This window comes from Epinephelus fuscoguttatus, linkage group LG13 (genome assembly GCF_011397635.1).
Source record: "Epinephelus fuscoguttatus linkage group LG13, E.fuscoguttatus.final_Chr_v1".
In the NCBI taxonomy this organism is placed as follows: domain Eukaryota; kingdom Metazoa; phylum Chordata; class Actinopteri; order Perciformes; family Serranidae; genus Epinephelus; species Epinephelus fuscoguttatus.
The window spans coordinates 23395002-23412504 of record NC_064764.1 but is presented as its reverse complement, the minus strand read 5'-3'; the positions used below and the strand labels follow the sequence as shown (position 1 = coordinate 23412504).

At 42.3% G+C, this 17503-nt stretch overlaps 1 protein-coding gene across 4 annotated transcripts in view; it reads left to right on the top strand.

Annotated features, from left to right (window-relative positions):
• LOC125899181 (dedicator of cytokinesis protein 9-like) overlaps positions 1-17503 on the top strand; it is a 128114-nt gene that overhangs the window by 108003 nt on the left and 2608 nt on the right. For 2 of the 4 annotated variants that reach the window (XM_049593256.1, XM_049593259.1), the window contains exons 33-52: positions 67-178; positions 282-415; positions 1970-2084; positions 2176-2242; positions 2339-2386; positions 5790-5833; positions 6632-6747; positions 6875-7012; positions 7923-8105; positions 8322-8435; positions 8600-8815; positions 9086-9143; positions 9270-9376; positions 10794-10916; positions 11006-11119; positions 12979-13125; positions 13215-13425; positions 14981-15171; positions 15278-15378; positions 15465-15603. In XM_049593256.1, the coding sequence (XP_049449213.1) occupies positions 67-178; positions 282-415; positions 1970-2084; positions 2176-2242; positions 2339-2386; positions 5790-5833; positions 6632-6747; positions 6875-7012; positions 7923-8105; positions 8322-8435; positions 8600-8815; positions 9086-9143; positions 9270-9376; positions 10794-10916; positions 11006-11119; positions 12979-13125; positions 13215-13425; positions 14981-15171; positions 15278-15378; positions 15465-15603 (2478 nt within the window). Of the gene's footprint in view, positions 1-66; positions 179-281; positions 416-1969; positions 2085-2175; positions 2243-2338; positions 2387-4380; positions 4518-5789; positions 5834-6631; positions 6748-6874; positions 7013-7922; positions 8106-8321; positions 8436-8599; positions 8816-9085; positions 9144-9269; positions 9377-10793; positions 10917-11005; positions 11120-12978; positions 13126-13214; positions 13426-14980; positions 15172-15277; positions 15379-15464; positions 15604-17503 lie in introns of all 4 variants that reach the window. The other 2 variants (XM_049593255.1, XM_049593258.1) reach the window with 1 other exon arrangement.

Here is a 17503-nt window from a genome sequence, read left to right as displayed (position 1 = left end):
TCAAAGCTACATACAGCCATGTATAGTTTGGGGGTTTGTGTCCATTAAACTGTTGTTTTTCCTCAGAATGGAAGAGAAGAGTCACTTCTTACAAACGCTTTGATGACACCTCCCAGATCCAGCACCTTTCTGGACACCAGCCTGCACAAAGATGTGTTTGGAGTCATCTCTGGCACCTGTGAGTGAACATATGATACTGAAAAAAATAATATCTATATATGTAATATCTGGATGGATGGATGGATAGATAGAACTGAAAACTGCTTTTTGTTTCTGGACAGCTTCACCTCACACGTCATCAACCCCCAACATTAACTCCGTGCGCCATGCCGACTCTCGCGGCTCACTCATCAGCACTGATTCTGGCAACAGCCTGCCTGAGAAGAACAACGACAAGGGCAACTCTCTGGACAAGGTACATCTCACACAGTGCTGCAAGATACCTGTAAAGTCATTTCATGCAACATTTATCAGAAATCAAATGTTGGCTTCCTGTGACATTAATTTCAGTGTGCCTCGGGCGTATCAGAGGTCCCCTTGTTGTGACAAAAGTACCTCAGAATGTCACTCCTTGTTAACTTGTGCCATTAACTCCCCTACCTTACCTATACGGCTGGCCATGGCAGACGGAGAAGTTTGTACGGAGACACTCTGTCAATGTCCTGCGCTTCTTTACGGAGACCGAGGAGTCCATGCCCTCCGTGCGCACCAAGCGCGTCACCATGGACTTCTCCCTGCTCTCTGTCCCCTGTGTGCCAGAGAGCGCCCTGCAGCCCAGCATTTCACTTCAAGTACAAAAACGCATCCTCCCTCCTCCTAGGAGTGTCCCATCTGGGAATGTTAGAGTGTGTGTGAGAGTGTCCCAGTGTCCTAAACCCTAAGCCCTTTCTTTGCCAGATGATTCTCAGGCTTCAGCCTGTTTGTTCTCTGGTGCCACAAAGCAGAGCTGCTGTACCACAGGGCCTCACGGGGTTTGTCTCTGCTCTTTTTCCAGATATGGATAAGCATGCACGCTTAAGGGATTTCTCACTTTTGAGTTGCTCTCATGTGTGCTGTGTCTTTTTTGCATTCATAAAGGCAGCCTCAAGCCAAATCTGAGAGTCACAAGTGATTGGATTTTCACTGTCTGTGCTGTTGTGTGTTTCATCTTCTATTAAAGCTGTTTTTATTTGTGATTTGCAGCTTTATTCACAATGTGTGATAAAACAGGGGCAAAAAGATAGACGCTCATGTTAATTTGCAAATGCTATCAACCCGAACTCTTTATTTTAAAAGTGCATGAAAATAACTGCACCACAGCTTCACAGTTTCTGCCCACCTCTTCAGGAAAACTAACTTTAGCCCTGACGTGATCCACCCTCCAACACACCCACTAAGCAGCCATAGCCTCATGCTTTCCATTAAGTCATCCCCAGCCAGTTTCATGGTCTAGACTAACTGCTGGCAAAGGAACGTGCTTGGTACATCGCCAACCGCTTGCTGTGGTGGTAGAGCCGTTGCTCCACTGCTTTGGGTCTGTTTTCTCCCTGCTCTCTGCCTCAGCTGGGAGAAATGGTGTTTGTTTTCCATGGGCAGTTTTTCCACTATGTATAGAGCCCCGCTACATCTGAGTGAATGACTCCACTAGTGTAGCTTGACCACTGTAATCCCAGGCCTTACTGATCATGCCATAACCTCTCTAAAAGTCCCTGCGTATAGTTTTTCATGCTTGATTTTACTGCAAGGACAAAGACCAAGACTCACTTGTCTCGGCTTTGAACTATGACCACAAACTAGATGAAAACTTTACAAGAAAGTCTTTTTGAAACTGCAGTGGTGAATGCCTTTTGTCTTTGGAAATGACAGAATATAAACTGACAGTAGTTTTTGTAGAAAGCACTTGTGGTTTATCTTGAGGCAGCAAAAGCAGCTACAGAGCCAAGAGCCCTGACAGGATGATATATTTGTCTGTCTTTTTTTTGTCCCTCAGAACCAGGCGGCTTCATCCCTGGGCAGTACGCTGCTGCGATGTGATAAACTGGACCAGGCAGAGATCAAGAGCCTCCTCATGTGCTTCTTACATGTGCTCAAAAGCATGTCTGAGGGTAAAATCTCTCTCTGGACTATATATGCTTAAACACTAACATGTCTACAGTCCATAAAAACATGATTATTTCTCCAATGTTAATCTTCCAGACGCTCTCTTCACGTACTGGAACAAGGCTTCGTCTGCTGACTTAATGGACTTCTTCACTCTCGTAGAGTAAGATGTCTTTAATTGCCTTTGTGACAACCCTGACATTATAAGTGAAGCTTAAGATTTTACTGTGACTGTTTATTCACTTGCTTTTCCTCTCAGAGTGTGCCTCCATCAGTTCAGATACATGGGGAAGAGATACATCGCAAGGTAATGTTGTCAGCATCTGAATGTGTTGCATGAACTCAGTTCTTTTTCAGCTTTTTTATCGCAGTTATGATCGTGTTGAATTCTTGATGAAGGATTTCGGGCGTTTAGTGCAGTCAGTGGTTCCAGATTTTTCTTTGAAGTACATGTTCATTTAACTTATTTTAACCTGTTCAAACCCAATTATGTTCCTAAAAATATTTTTATATTTCACTGGTGAATATCTACTCTAAATGCATTCATAAATAATTATTAAAAAGTATATATTTTTACAAGGACACTTTGTGGGGGGTTTTCTGTCGATTCCAGTGGACGAATAACCTTAATGCAGAAACCACCTCATAGTAAAAATGACATTTAATATTCCTAACAGACATTTTCTCAACAAAAAATATGACTTTATTTATTTTTTGTGAATGGTTAACTCATCTCAGTGAATAAAGTGATACTTTGCATAAAACACATTGCATATTTATTTTGTAATGGATTTTGTCATCACTACTCAAAATATACTCAATTTCTAAATTATCTCCAGTAAGTATTTTATTATATACATTATTAATATTACAAATACAAATTAAACTCTTGGTAACCTATTTGAATATGTTGATGAATATTCTTAGTCATTCAGGTCACGGTAATCTTAAGTGCTATATCATAGGCAACTGGACTTGCTTGCGTTTCTTGGAGACGTTTCACCTCTCATCCAAGAGGCTTCATCAGCATTAACGGACTGAGAAGACAGATGGTTTGAAAGAGGTGTGAAAGAAGCCATCTACGTCAAACTGGAACAACCATCGTTAAACAGAGGAGTTGGCCTGAGACACCACTTATCACCCACTTACACTTATCACCCTCCCTAGACGACTTGACACCCATTCTCACCTGGTCGCCATCTAACCCATCTAATGATATACAAGATGGCTGAATTGGTCAATGACTCACATGTGACCTCAGCGACTCCGTAAGGGTTCACACAGAGTTGAAAGCCTGCAACTCCGCAGCCGTCAGTTAGAACTGAAGAAGCTTCTCGAATGAGAGGCGAAAGTCCACTAGCCTAGTGGCAAGTCCAGTTGCCTACATGAATAATATAGTCAGTTACAACATGTGGTGACTCAATTGTGACATAATTTTAAATCAAATTGTAATTTCTGTTATTTCAAATAAATTAAGCTACTCCACAATCTTTCCACGTACCCTCTGGCAACTGTGGGAACCGCTGCTCTAGTAAATAGATACCAGACTATTTTATTTCCTGCACTACATTATTGCCCATTAAACGTCATACCATATACGACAACGATGTTAAAGATCATCCAGTTTCAAACAGAATTGCCTATGTGTGTAACTGTTGAAGGGTGTGACTGTATGCTGAGCACAGTCATGTCACAGATACCGAAAATGTATCCAAACACACAATCTGTACTCTCTCCACTATTTGGGAGCTCAGGCTTTGACTCCCAGAGGGCTTTGGGTGTTCACTCTCTAACCTCCCACCACCACTGTTTCTATCTCTGTTCACCTAAACGCTGGCAAGTTTAACACAATGAAATAAAACCTGGCTCCTGCCCTCTCCTGCTTGGGTAAGACTGACGGTGGAACTGACTCTCTCAGACTTAATGCATGATATTTTCTCACCCTGTAAGAGTTGCAGTGCTGTGACAGAGCTACCAGCCTTCAATGCATCTGTATATCTTATTCCTAAATGCATGACATTTGTTGTATCTCACTGCTTTAATGTTGCTTCTGCTGCTTTGATAATTATCTAATTAAACTGCATGCAACACAAAGGATGCTGCATGACTTTATTGCACACATGCCACAGTGGGTATACGTGTAAAAGTCACCCAAAATGTTCAAATTTTGTTCGCTGTGATCGATTAAAACAGACATTTGAGTCTTATTACACCACTCAAGTGTGCAAAATGGCGTATTATTCGCCCTAACCTGCTTCACTAACCTGCCATCCGTCTAACATTGTCCTGTTTCCTCATTAGGAACCAGGATGGGGCAGGACCTGTAGCACATGAGCGGAAGTCTCAGACTCTGCCTGTGTCCCGTAACAGGGCGGGAATGATGCATGCCCGCTTACAGCAGCTCAGCAGCCTGGATAACTCATACACTTTTAACCACAGTAAGTGCTCCATTCTCTTCATCCAGCATCCTCTACCAGAGGACCCCACCCATCCCTCCGCCCTCCTCCGCCTCATTCTGTGTAGTCTGCCTCCTCATGCATTTCAACATCATCAACATCACTCTCATCCTCTGTTTAAACCCAGCCTGCTGTCGAGCAGTCAATGCATCAGAAGACATGTGTGCATCATCGGTAAATTAAATTAGACGGGGGCCGAGGTAGCTGTGTGTAGCATCTATTGATTTTATCTCAAGAGCTGAAGCTATGTGTTCAGTCTGTTAAAGGGACAGTTCACCCCTAATTCAAAAATACATATTCTTCCTCTTACCTGTAGTGCTGTTTATCAGTTTAAATAGTTTTGGTGTGAATATGAGAGAGTAAAACTGGGGGTCACCAGTAAACCTTCTCTAAAGTCAGACGATTTTACGGGTCCGTGAACACAGCACAAGCAGGACTTTCAAGACTTTTTCTTTTTTTTTGTTCAGCAGCAGTTTATTGAATTATTGAGTGGATATTTTTGGAATAAACTGTTTTTTTTATTACATTCAAGACTTCATTTTGATCAGTTTGTGGTCAGATCAATCAGAGCTGGTCAGATTAGCTCAACAGATTAAAGGAGCAGCTGCTGCGGGCAAGTGCTGCTACAAGTTATACCCAGTGCTGGACTGCAGCGTGCATGGTTTCCACAGGAGTGCAGTTTGTTTCGTCTAAAGTAGGTTGGAAAAATGATAGATAACAGTAAAACTATGTAAGTTAATGAATGGTTAAATTGCATTTTCACTGCACTTGGTTCTCTGCAACTCCACTTGTTCCCAAAGTACGCTGTGCTGCGAGAGAGAGGGAGAGATGCTGATGTTGTGGCAGTGCGCTACAAATAAATGAATGTGTGGGAAACCCTGCGCTTCCTTCTGCATGGTGATATGGTTCAGTAGAAGCAAAATAGTTCCTACATGAAACTGCTCACAACAAGGTCTGTGGATTATCTTGAGTAACCAGGTCATGATTGCTGGAAAGAGACATTGCTGTTGAGTTTTTCAAATATATTTTCATGGTACTTTGAGCACCACAAGCTGAGTGCCATCTAGTTCCATTACATTCAAGAGAAGGCAGACATCCTTAAGGCCGATATCTCCAACACTCGGCAGCTCACTCCAAAACAATCTAGACTGATAAATAGCACTACAGGTAAGAGAAAAGAATATGTATTTTGATTTTAGGGGTGAACTGTCTCTTTAAATGACATCATTTAACACAGTCTCTTTGTGTTTTCAGTGTAAGAAAGATTTCAAGTATTCTTGGAATATCTGTAGACCATGGTAAGAATGTATCAGGTTGGCAGGCAGTTTGCAGACTGTTACTGGCTTTGTTCATTTGGTTAAAATTAGCAACAAATGTCAAAGAAAAAAGTGGATTCCCGCACACACATATCACCTCTGCACTGATTTATTAAAAAAAGTGTCAATGTTTCAGTCACAAGGAGCTTTCTCATTACATATTCCAAGGTCCTTGCGCCTGAAATTTCTACACTTCAGTGCAGAGATGATAAGTGTGTGCAGGAATCCACTGTTTTCTTTAAAGTTTTATCATCAGGGGATTAGATTCCCTGCAACAGAAAGGAGACAAAGCAAGTGGTGTGCGTGTTGCCCTCCACTCATCCTAAGTTTAAGAGCATGCCTTATGTTAACTGAACATTAGCTTTCTAAGTCTTATCATCCCTCTGGCCAGCTCATCTGCTCTGAACTTTGCATCTCATTCTCTGAAAAGAAAAGAAAAGAAAATCCATGTCAAATATGAAAGGTTTCATTCCAAAACACTACCTGTGTATTTCGGAAAAAAAGCAGTTTGAAAATCATTCATAAATATAAAGAAAACTCAAATCTTAACACAACGTGTGCCTTAAATTGTCACCATTCATTTAATAAAAGGTGTTGATTTTGTAAGCATTAAGATTGTTTCAGTTTGGAATGAAACCTAATCGCATCATCATAATGAAATTTTCCAGCTTTGCCTTTAACACCAAGGTCTCATATTTTAAGAGATATGCTATTTTGAAAGGCCTGCCTGTGTGCTGGTGGGGGTGAAACAGCTACAGCTTTGTGTTGTGTCCTCTTCAGCCTACAGTCACTCGGATGCAGATGTGTTAAATCAGTCGCTGCTGGAGGCTAACATCGCTACTGAAGTGTGCCTGACCGTCCTGGACACACTAAGTATCTTCATCATGGGATTCAAGGTTAACATGCATACCATTTTTTGTGCTCTTTAAATGTTATATTCAAGTTCTAATAATTAATGCTTCATTAAAACCATGTGAGTTCCTATCTGTGTTTTAAGTCAGATGGTGCTTTGTTTCTTCACAGACCCAGCTGTGCTCCGACAACGGCCACAGTCCACTCATGAAGAAGGTTTTTGAAGTCCACCTCTGTTTCCTGCGGATCAATCAGTCAGAAACAGCTCTCAAGCAGGTCTTCACTACGCTGCGCACCTTCATCTACAAGGTGTGAAGAACGTTGGTTTCCCTACCTAACAATACAATTTCTTGTATTAAGTTGTACCAAAAGGTCTTACAGAGAGTTGGAAAAGGGCTTTTATGTATTCTGCAAAGTCAGATTTCTTTTCAAAGTGTTTTAAAACTCCATGCGCTCATTGAATGCTGCTAAATACATTATGAAAGACCTGCAGACAGGATCATTGGATTTACTGGTCCATCCAAGTTCCAACCCTCACCTATGGGCATGAGGTTTGGGTAGGGACTGAAAGAATGAGATTGCAGATACAAGCAGCTGAAATTAGTTTCCTCCATGGCCTTTCTGGGCTCAGCCTTAGAGACAGGGTAACAAGCTCAGACATCCGGAGGGAGCTTGGAGTAGAGCCGCTGCTCCTTCACGTCAAAAGGGGTCGGTTGAGGTGGATCAGGCATCTGATCAGGATGCCTCCTGGGCGCATCCCATTAAAGGTGTTCGGGGCACGTTCCTACTGGTAGGAGGCCCCAGGGCAGACCCTTGGGGTCCCCCAGAAGGAGCTGGAAAGTGTTGCTGGGGATGTCTGGGGTGCTTTGCTTGCCCTGCTGCCCCCCGCGACCCGGCCCTGGATAACAGATCAAAAAAACAGATGGATGGATGGGTGGATGGATGGGACTTTGAGGGGCGTGTACCCCTGCAGCGCTCAGGTGAGGTGGGGACGTTATATAAGGTAGTGACCAGGTGCCCGACTGTAAGCAGCAAGCATCCAGGAGACACAGCACCGATACTGCACATATATAGCAAGGTGAAATACAAAATGACGGTGAATTTACAAACAGTAACCAACAACCCTGCATAGTATACCTTTTAAAAAATGGTTAATAAATAAAGATGGTCTTGGGTGTTCACCATAGCTGATGACCTGTCTGTCGTCTTCACCCTCTAGTTCCCCTGCACGTTTTTTGAGGGGCGCGCTGACATGTGTGCTGCTTTCTGCTACGAGATCCTGAAGTGTTGTAACTCCAAGCTGAGCTCCATCCGCAGCGACGCAGCCCATCTGCTCTACTTCCTCATGAAGAGCAACTTTGACTACACAGGTCGCAAGTCTTTTGTGCGGACGCACTTACAGGTGGGATGGTCCTTCTGTGGATCAAACTTCATGTTCACATTATGTAAACCTTTAAGAATGAGACTTTTCCTAATTTTACGAGAATTGCATATAAACAGGATTTTAAAGTGATGAGATGTCTGTGGGTCCTCAAACAATATGGAAGTAAAACTGATGTCAATAAAACACAAGTGTTAAAAGTATATATTGTAATTCTTTATCTTTTCCTTCCTTTAGGTGGTGATTGCTGTCAGCCAGCTGATAGCTGATGTGATTGGGATCGGAAGTACACGCTTCCAGCAGTCTCTGTCAATAATCAACAACTGTGCCAACAGTGACAAAACTATCAAGGTCAGGAATTTATTTATGTGCATATTAATGTTCTGGTTCTACTGCAACCGTTAAGTTAGAGCTTTGATTGGGCCCAAAAAATCCGGCTCAACCTGGATCCGGCAGGTTGGGTCAGGCCCAATCAGGGCAACACCATGGCTGACTATTCTTATTTGTGCATCCAGAACACAGCTTTCCCATCAGACGTTAAGGACCTGACCAAACGCATCAGAACAGTTTTGATGGCCACGGCTCAGATGAAGGAGCACGAGAGAGATCCAGAGATGCTGGTGGACCTGCAGTACAGCCTCGCCAAGTCTTACGCCAGCACACCTGAGCTACGCAAGACCTGGCTGGACAGCATGGCCCGCATCCATGTGAAGAACGGAGACCTGTCAGAGGTGTGTGATAAGAGACTGTGTGTGTGTGGCTGAACAGGTTGTACTTTGGTATGATGGTGGCCGATGGAACATGTGATAGACTCACTGTAGGCCTGTGTCTGAGGATGTGTCTGCACAGTATCAAATATCAAGTACTGATTAGATTTACTTCACACTGGTCCAGCTTATTATGAGTTAATGTTCTTTTAGTGGATGAGTCTGTGCTATAACATAATACTAGCAACATCACTCAGCTTATCTGACCTGAGCTGTACTTGTTGTTGTTAACAGGCGGCCATGTGCTACGTGCACGTTGCAGCACTTGTAGCAGAATATCTGCGGAGAAAAGGTGATTAAATAATCTTTTTCCACTTGCATGCCACACAGCAGCTCTCAGGTTTAGTTTGTATAGTCTCTGTAATCTTTCTTGTTCTTGTTTGCCCAATCCGTCTGTCTCATCTCATGCTGCGTGCAGGCATGTTCAAGCAGGGCTGCTCAGCGTTTCGTGTCGTGACTCCAAACATTGACGAGGAAGCAGCGATGATGGAGGATGTCGGCATGCAGGATGTCCATTTCAATGAGGTATGTGTTACTAATGCAAACAAAAGTGATAAATCACTGTTAATTTTATCTACTTTGAATGGGACCATGCAAAGATTTGAACTAGTTTACAGGAATTTAGATACAGCCTGTCATCTGACTACATCAGGTCTCAGTTTTAGTTGATTACATTTCTAAATTTTGTACTTTAAAGGAATATTTCACTCATAAAACGATCATTTGTGTGTCAGTTAGTCACCAAATGTTACACAGAAGTCGTGAAGAAAATTTCCTTTTCTCACGTGCCTCAACAGTGAACGAAGAATCCAAAAAGGCGAACATTCTTGATGAACCAAAGTAAATGGGGCCACGCTTAACAACAGCAAAACTATAGCAAAACATCTGTTTACAAATTCTCACACAACCTGCACAGTGTAATCTAAGCCTCATTTAACCACTCGTATGCTCAATACCTCCCAAACACACACATTTTTCGCTTAAAACTGTTCGCTAAACACGGACAAGTAGCACACCTCGGTGACATTAACAACATTGCTATTGTTAAGCACAACTTATTTACTAATGCGCCATGAAAAAGATTCCGACATCAAAACATTAGTTCCGTATTTCATTTTACCCCTGGTCACATGTGCCCCACCCGTCTTACCTCTGTGGTCGTCAGGGGGGCGCACCACACAGTTTGAGATACACTGATGTATTTAGACATATAAACATATTTATCTGTTGCAAGAAGACAAAAACATTTAACATCTTATCTTAAGCTTTCCAATAGTGACTAATAATTTGAGTAGTAACTGTCTCTTTCAGTATTTCGTCACAGATTTAACAGCTGACTCCCAAGATGTCAAACAATAGACACATCACATTAGCATTAAATACATTTTGTAATTTTCAAATATGATATAATTACTGTATATTTATTGTAATAGGGATCAGGCAGAGTCAATCAACAGGCTAAATCCAGGACACAGGGAAACAAAAGGCTGAACACTAGACAAACAAGGAGCTACTGTAAGACGAACTGGCACTGAAAGAAAACAACACACACACTAATTACTCTGCTGAGGGGAAGGATAACAAGACACAGGTGAGGCTTATCAGGGCGGGACAGACAGTCAGACACAGGTGAAGTCATCAGAAGGGAGGGAAAACACACAGGGGCAGGAAGTGAAGTGATCTGAAACAGAAGGAGACATGAGTTTGAAAGTAAAACAGGAAATAACATGAATGTATGAAATAAAAAAAAACATAACCAAAGAAACTTGAGCTGTGACATTAATCATATCATGAACACAAAAGGGGCAGAAAGACACACACCAAAAGATGTGTGTTTTCCCACATTTTCCACATGGCAACCATCTTTTGTCATGATAGCAGGGGTGTTGACTTATCAAACTTTTCTATTTCAGCTTTACTTATATTTTTCTTGTTCCCCCAGGATGTCCTAATGGAGCTTTTGGAGGAGTGTGCAGACGGACTGTGGAAAGCAGAACGTTACGAGCTCATCTCTGACATCTACAAGCTCATAATCCCCATTTATGAGAAGCGCAGGGACTTTGAAGTACATTCAACTTTTTATCTCCCCACAACACAGTTAGCATCTCCACATCCGAATCAGATTTATAATATGAGTTTTATTGCTTTGCACAGAAACTGGCCCACCTCTATGACACCCTGCATCGTGCATACAGTAAAGTGACAGAGGTCATGCACACAGGCAAGAGATTGCTGGGCACCTACTTCAGAGTGGCCTTCTTTGGCCAGGTGAGTTTAACTCTCAGTCAACAGCAGTATATACTGTCCAATTTCTTTTTGTTGACTTGATTTCTGCACTGTCTGTATTTAAAGGAATACTTCATCCCCCAAACTACCCTTTGTATATCAGTTACTCACCCCGTGTTACATAGAATTCATAAAGAATAATCTGTTTTTCTCACATGCCTCCATGGTGAACGAAGAATCCAAAAACTGAGAAAATCTTTGATGAATTGCAGTTAATGGGGTCCATGATTAAAAACAGCAAAACTATGTCAAAACATCACACAACTCGTGCAGTATAATCCAAGTCATTTATCCAGTCAAATGTTCAGTACTTCCCAAACAGACAGCCCTCTCCTGCAGGGAACTGAACTGAAAATAAAACATATCAATGCTCTCTTCAAAGCCAGACCCCACTGACAACAACAGTAAGAGAGCTGCTGGTCTACAACTGCCTCAATCGATCAGTTTGCTTGTCTTTTTATGTGACTTTAGAGTTTGAAAGGGTTAGTTTGGATTCACCAAAGTCACATAATAACGCAAATAACCGCTCAAGGCAGCTGTAGACCAGCAGCTCCCATATTCCTAGTACAGCATTAGTATTCCTTTAAAACTGTATTCCACAAAGAGCACAAGTCTTAATTTGGTTGCTGGTATTGCAAAATAATTCACAATGAGCACATGGGGCTGCTGAAGTTGTGTTAAGAGCATGACCACATGCAGTGGCACCTTATGATCCTCTCTAATACCCTTTTCTGCTTTTTATCCTCTTTGAAGGCAGCGGTAAGTTGTGCAGTAGACCTTTGTAGCCTCTCTGAGCAGCCTGAGTCTTTGTGTGGTGGTGTTGGTGCTGCTGTAATTCATCACACTTCTCACTTGTCAGTCATAGCTTGCTGTTTACAGTAACAATCAGTCACCTCTGCTGCTTTCTGTTTCTGGAACCGTGTTGCATGGCGCCCTCTCACGTGTGCACTCATTCCAGTGTTTCTGCTTTTGTGTTACAGATCTAAGATTTTAGTACTGATTCTCATTTTTGTTGTATCTTGTGACATACTCTGTTGGGTGTGGTTACCTCTGCCTGTGTGCTTTGATAGAGATCCACAGATCCATGTCTCTCTTGACATGGTAGTCTGATCAGTGGTGAAGTAGTTTGAATCAGAGTGTGTGTTGAATTTATTTTTTAGTTTTTAGGTAGCTCTCATGGAATAATGATGATTTTATTTTTCTGCTGTCCACACCCCTGTTAGCAGTACCACTTTACTGACTCAGAGGCTGAGGTAAATCAATGTTAAAGCCAGCAGTTGGACTGCAGTGATGTGTTAGGCTGTGTTGTGCTCCTTCGCTAATGCAGTCGGTGCTGTTTCACATGCATCGCTTATCTTCAAGCCTTGTACTCCTCCCCTACTCCAGCCTTAGTGTTGTTATATCTTAGTAGGAAACCCTTGTAGGGCCAATAGCAGGATTCATCTCTCACTGGGGAATTGCATGGCTTCACCCATCTGTTCATGGGACTTGTTACCATTAACATGCAAGTCAACTGACTAATAAGTGCTCCCACTGACAGTGTGAAATCTATCTCCTTTGGCCCGTCTCACATTACTGAACTGACACTAGTTGATGTCTTGCTGTGGAAGTTTCCTTTTTCTGTGCTTTAACATTAGAGGGTTGTGTACTTGTGGAGTCTAGCAAACCTTTCAGCCCGTAGCTAAAGACTATTTCACCATTTCATTTGAGCAAATAGTTGGAATAACTTCCACTCACAGCTCATGTTTGGTTTGATGTGGCACTGTTTGCTTGTTTATATCTTAGTAGATAAAGGAACAGTTTGTTTTTATTCATTCTGACCATGTTTAATCTGTTTTTAGGGCTTCTTTGAAGATGAAGATGGGAAGGAGTACATCTACAAAGAACCCAAATTCACCCCTCTGTCTGAGATTTCGCAGAGGCTCCTCAAGCTGTACTCTGACAAGTTTGGACAGGAGAACGTGAAGATGATCCAGGACTCTGGAAGGGTAAGACTTTGTTGATACTTACTTTGTAATTACAACCGACACATATGAGTCATAAAAACATCTGTTGTAATGACATGTGCTCTGTGCAGATTAACCCCAAAGACTTGGACTCCAAATATGCCTACATCCAAGTGACACATGTGACCCCTTACCTGGAGGAGAAGGAGCTGGTGGACAGGAAGACAGACTTCGAGAAGAGCCACAACATCCGGCGCTTTGTGTTTGAGATGCCTTTCACCATATCAGGCAAAAAACAAGGCGGGGTGGAGGAGCAGTGCAAACGCAGGACTATACTAACCAGTAAGTAACACTTTATACTGTGGGTGGTAGTGGCACATAAGCTCAAAGGGCTGGAAAACATGCTGCATCTTTAACGGCATTAAAGATGCGAGGTTGGGCACTGGGTGCTACTCTCGTGCTGACCATAGCAACCATAATCAGCACCATAGCCTATTAACCAGAAATCCTGAGTTTGGAGCTGATTTTCTTCTAGACATTGTTTTTTTTTTTTGTTTGTTTGTTTGTTTGTTTTCCAACTCGCTTTATTAGTTAAGTCAGTTAAGTATCAAGTATCAGTAAGTATCAATTGGGCTTTACCTTGGAAATGTGATTATACAATCGCTATCAGTCCCTTTTGTCTTGTACTAAGTGATAGAAAGGGCTCAGTCGTAGGAACTGGGGAAACTGAGATCGCACAAAGTGATGAATTTTGAAAAAGTGGAACAGGAGAGTATTTGCAAGACTGAGTTTTGCAGAGAGATCTGCAAAGTAGGTAAAAACATCATCAACATAGAGGTCATTTATAGTCCGCAACCCTTTCTCTGACCAGCGGGATGGCAGGAAAAGGTGGTTGCAAAAAACGGGGGCTATTTATGGAAGAAAGGGAAAAAATCTACCACCTGTGATTGGTTGTTCCTTGTCACGTGATGTGGTGCCCATTGCTGCGTTCCAAAAGTTGAACTTTGTTTATCACAGAGTAGTGCAGCTGTCAAGCCCTGAAAAGCAGGACCTTGGAAACACTCACACACCAAGATAGCGTCACTTTTGAGCACGGCCACTGCACGTGTACATTGAAAACAGTAGATTTGAGGGCGATAAAAACGTGGCATGTGTATGGGCCCTTAAGGGGGTACTCTTGGGGACTTACAGGGAAAAGATTTAAAAAAAAAATAATGTCAATATTGGTGCAACACAGACAACAATATTCTGACTTTTCGTCTGCAGTAGCTCAACGTTCCTCACAGTCACAGAATACATTATGCAACTATTCTCACAAGCTGAGTAGTTCTCTTCATCACTAATTAACTAAAATCTGTGTAGTTTCCATTTATGATAGTTTTCTGTAACAGAACCCAGCTGTAAATAAACAAGATTTTGGTGTCCTCTACATCAAATTATCTTAAATATTCTAAAAAGTGGGATACATTTGTCATTATCCTCCCAGACTACAGACCACCTCCTCCCATTGTCTGCATATTGACACATTTAAGGAAAACAGGCTCTAAATACACACTGTGTTGAAGAATGTCACGTAGGTATCAGTAGTTGAGGCATAATATTACTCAGCAGAAAGGGGCCTGTGCATGAATAGAAGACCTTGATTAGATTCTGAACATGTCAGCTGTCTGTCAAGGACCTTTCCTAATCCTAATCACAGTTTTATTGTTTTACGATGTAAAAGATCCAAAGGTTCAACGTTACATTCTTATCTTTATTGTCTGAGAGCTTTCGAAAGATGAACAGTCAACATATAAGTGGTTCCTGAGCTGTAGAACTCAGGAAAGCACATGCAAGAAGGAAAGATATACAAACTTAAAGGCCAGCTGTTCACCCACTCCTCCTCTCTGTCCCCCAGCCACGCATTGTTTCCCCTACGTAAAGAAACGAATCGCAGTGATGTATCAACACCACACTGACCTGAGCCCCATTGAGGTGGCCATCGATGAGATGTGCAAGAAGGTGGCCGAGATCAAGCAGCTCTGCTCCTCCAGTGAGGTGGACATGATCCGTCTGCAGCTCAAACTGCAGGGCAGCATCAGCGTCCAGGTGCCTGCTTTGAATTGTCTTGACATATACACACATACACACACTGGACAAACCTAATTAAGTGATCGTGAAAAAAATATGACACTGCTCCTACATCCTCCCTCAGGTAAATGCAGGGCCGCTTGCATATGCACGAGCTTTTCTGGACGATGCAAGCGCCAAGAAGTATCCAGATAACAAGGTCAAACAGCTGAAAGAGGTCTTCAGGTGAGATGAGATGTCAACATCTTACAGCATGCGCAGAACTACTTTGTTTGATTCTCCTTTAACACATCTTGATGTTCTCTGAGCAGGCATTTTGTGGAGGCATGCGGCCATGGCTTAGGTATTAATGAGCGGCTGATCAAAGAGGACCAACAGGAGTATCACGATGAGATGAAAGCCAACTATAGAGACCTGGCCAGAGAGCTGTCCATCATCATGCATGAGCAAGTGGGTACAGTATTAGAGTAACTACATTCTGCATTACTAATGTTAACACTGTAATTTGCTGAGACAGATCTTTGACGTGTGTGAGTGGTATTCATAAAATGTTTGATAATGTGATTGATAACGCAGTCTTTGATAACTATCGTTCTCTGTTTTTCCCTTGTGCTGACATGAGCAGATTGAATGGTAATGCAAGAAGCACCACAATGCAGTAAAGACTGAGTTGTTAAATGTTGGTCCAGCCAGACAGACGCATCTGTTCTCACATATCACAATTAATTTTGATTGCTGATTAGGCTCATTTTTGAGCCATCTCTAAACATGTTTAGACCTTTGTAGCATTTCTAGAATCTTATGTTGTGCACACAGTGGCACAATGTTACTTTATTACTTTAAAACAGAAGGCTATAAAAGCTTAGGTCACTCTCCTGACCTTAGAAGGCACTGAATAGTTATCTTAACGGATGGCAGACAGGCCTTATCTTTACATCCCTGCAGTAAAAAAGGAACCAGCTAAATATAAACTATTCTCACACAAGAAACACGTATTCATTAGAATGGCTTAAACTCTTGATTAGGGCTGCAACTTACATTTATTTAAATCTATTTTAATTACTGATTAATCTGACGATCATACTCAGGGGTGTAGAGCTATTAGTTTAATACCCGAGCACACCTGTGATGCCCATGCACGTGTGCATGCGTATGATTAAGCTGTGGTTTGTTTCAAAGGTTATGTAACCACTGCTCCTGTGGTGGCACCTTTACATGCAGTCAACTATAAAATGAAAGGATGTTTTGCTGCCCGTTCATCTTTATTAGTTAACAGTTAGTGAGCTATAGACTGAGAAAAAAAAAAAATTCACTGTGTTCTCAGTGGGCCGCTACCAGCAACTTTTAAGGGGAAATGTTTTCTTTCATGCTACTCAATGCATAAGCTGACGTAGGGAATTGACCAATTCCTCCCTTATGTAAACTTTGAATATTCTATTTCCTCACTTGGCAGAGCATCCCTCTGTTGTGCTTCGGCAGCACTACACCCCTGATTATACTCTTGAGTAATCGTTAATGGTTTGGCTACAAAAAACATCCATCTCATCTTCGAATGTCTTGTTTTGTTTGCCCAAATTGAACATAGCTGTAGTTCAGGCAGGACACAATGTCAAGCTCAGCTCACATCTCAGGTAAATCAGCTGATCTCAAACAGCCCGATCAACTGATGGAGCAGTTGATTGATGGAAGGGAGTCAGCTGATAGATCAAGTGATTCCTTTCTATGCAACCAATTGGCAAATCCCATTCAGGGCACCCTATTAAAACTGTTCTGGCCGCCTACTGTTGCTGCTTCCTCTGCAAGCCACTTTGCGACCCACCTCCACCCCAGCTCCTCCTTTTCATGTTGTATCTGACATAACAGTGTCATTTCTATTTGTCACTGATGCTGCTCTGTTCTGTTCCTGGGGAGTCTTTGCTGCTGCGCATAGAGAGGCAGGGAGGTTGGCGCTTTCTGCGTCAAGGCTTTCCTCATTTGCACAAGGAAGGGCAGAGAGGTGTGCTTTCTCCACCTAAGGCTTTCCTCGTAGGCACATGGAAGGGCAGAGAGGAGTGCTCTCTCCACATTAGGCTGTCTGCGTAGGCCAGAGTAAAGGTAGAGAGGCCCTAGAACAGAGCCATACCACCAAATATAATACTGCAAATGGAGATAAAGTCTTCTTTGACTGAGGTGGTATTATTGTTGGTGCCACTATTGCAAAGACAACCAGATCCATTTTCCTGAGAGCCTACCAGCTACCTCCGTTTCCACAGTTACTTTGTTTTAATCCTCCTTCTGCCATTTCCATTACTGGGGACAGAAACTGTAAAGAACTTACATTGATACTTTTTGTTAACTGGGGTTAGCTACC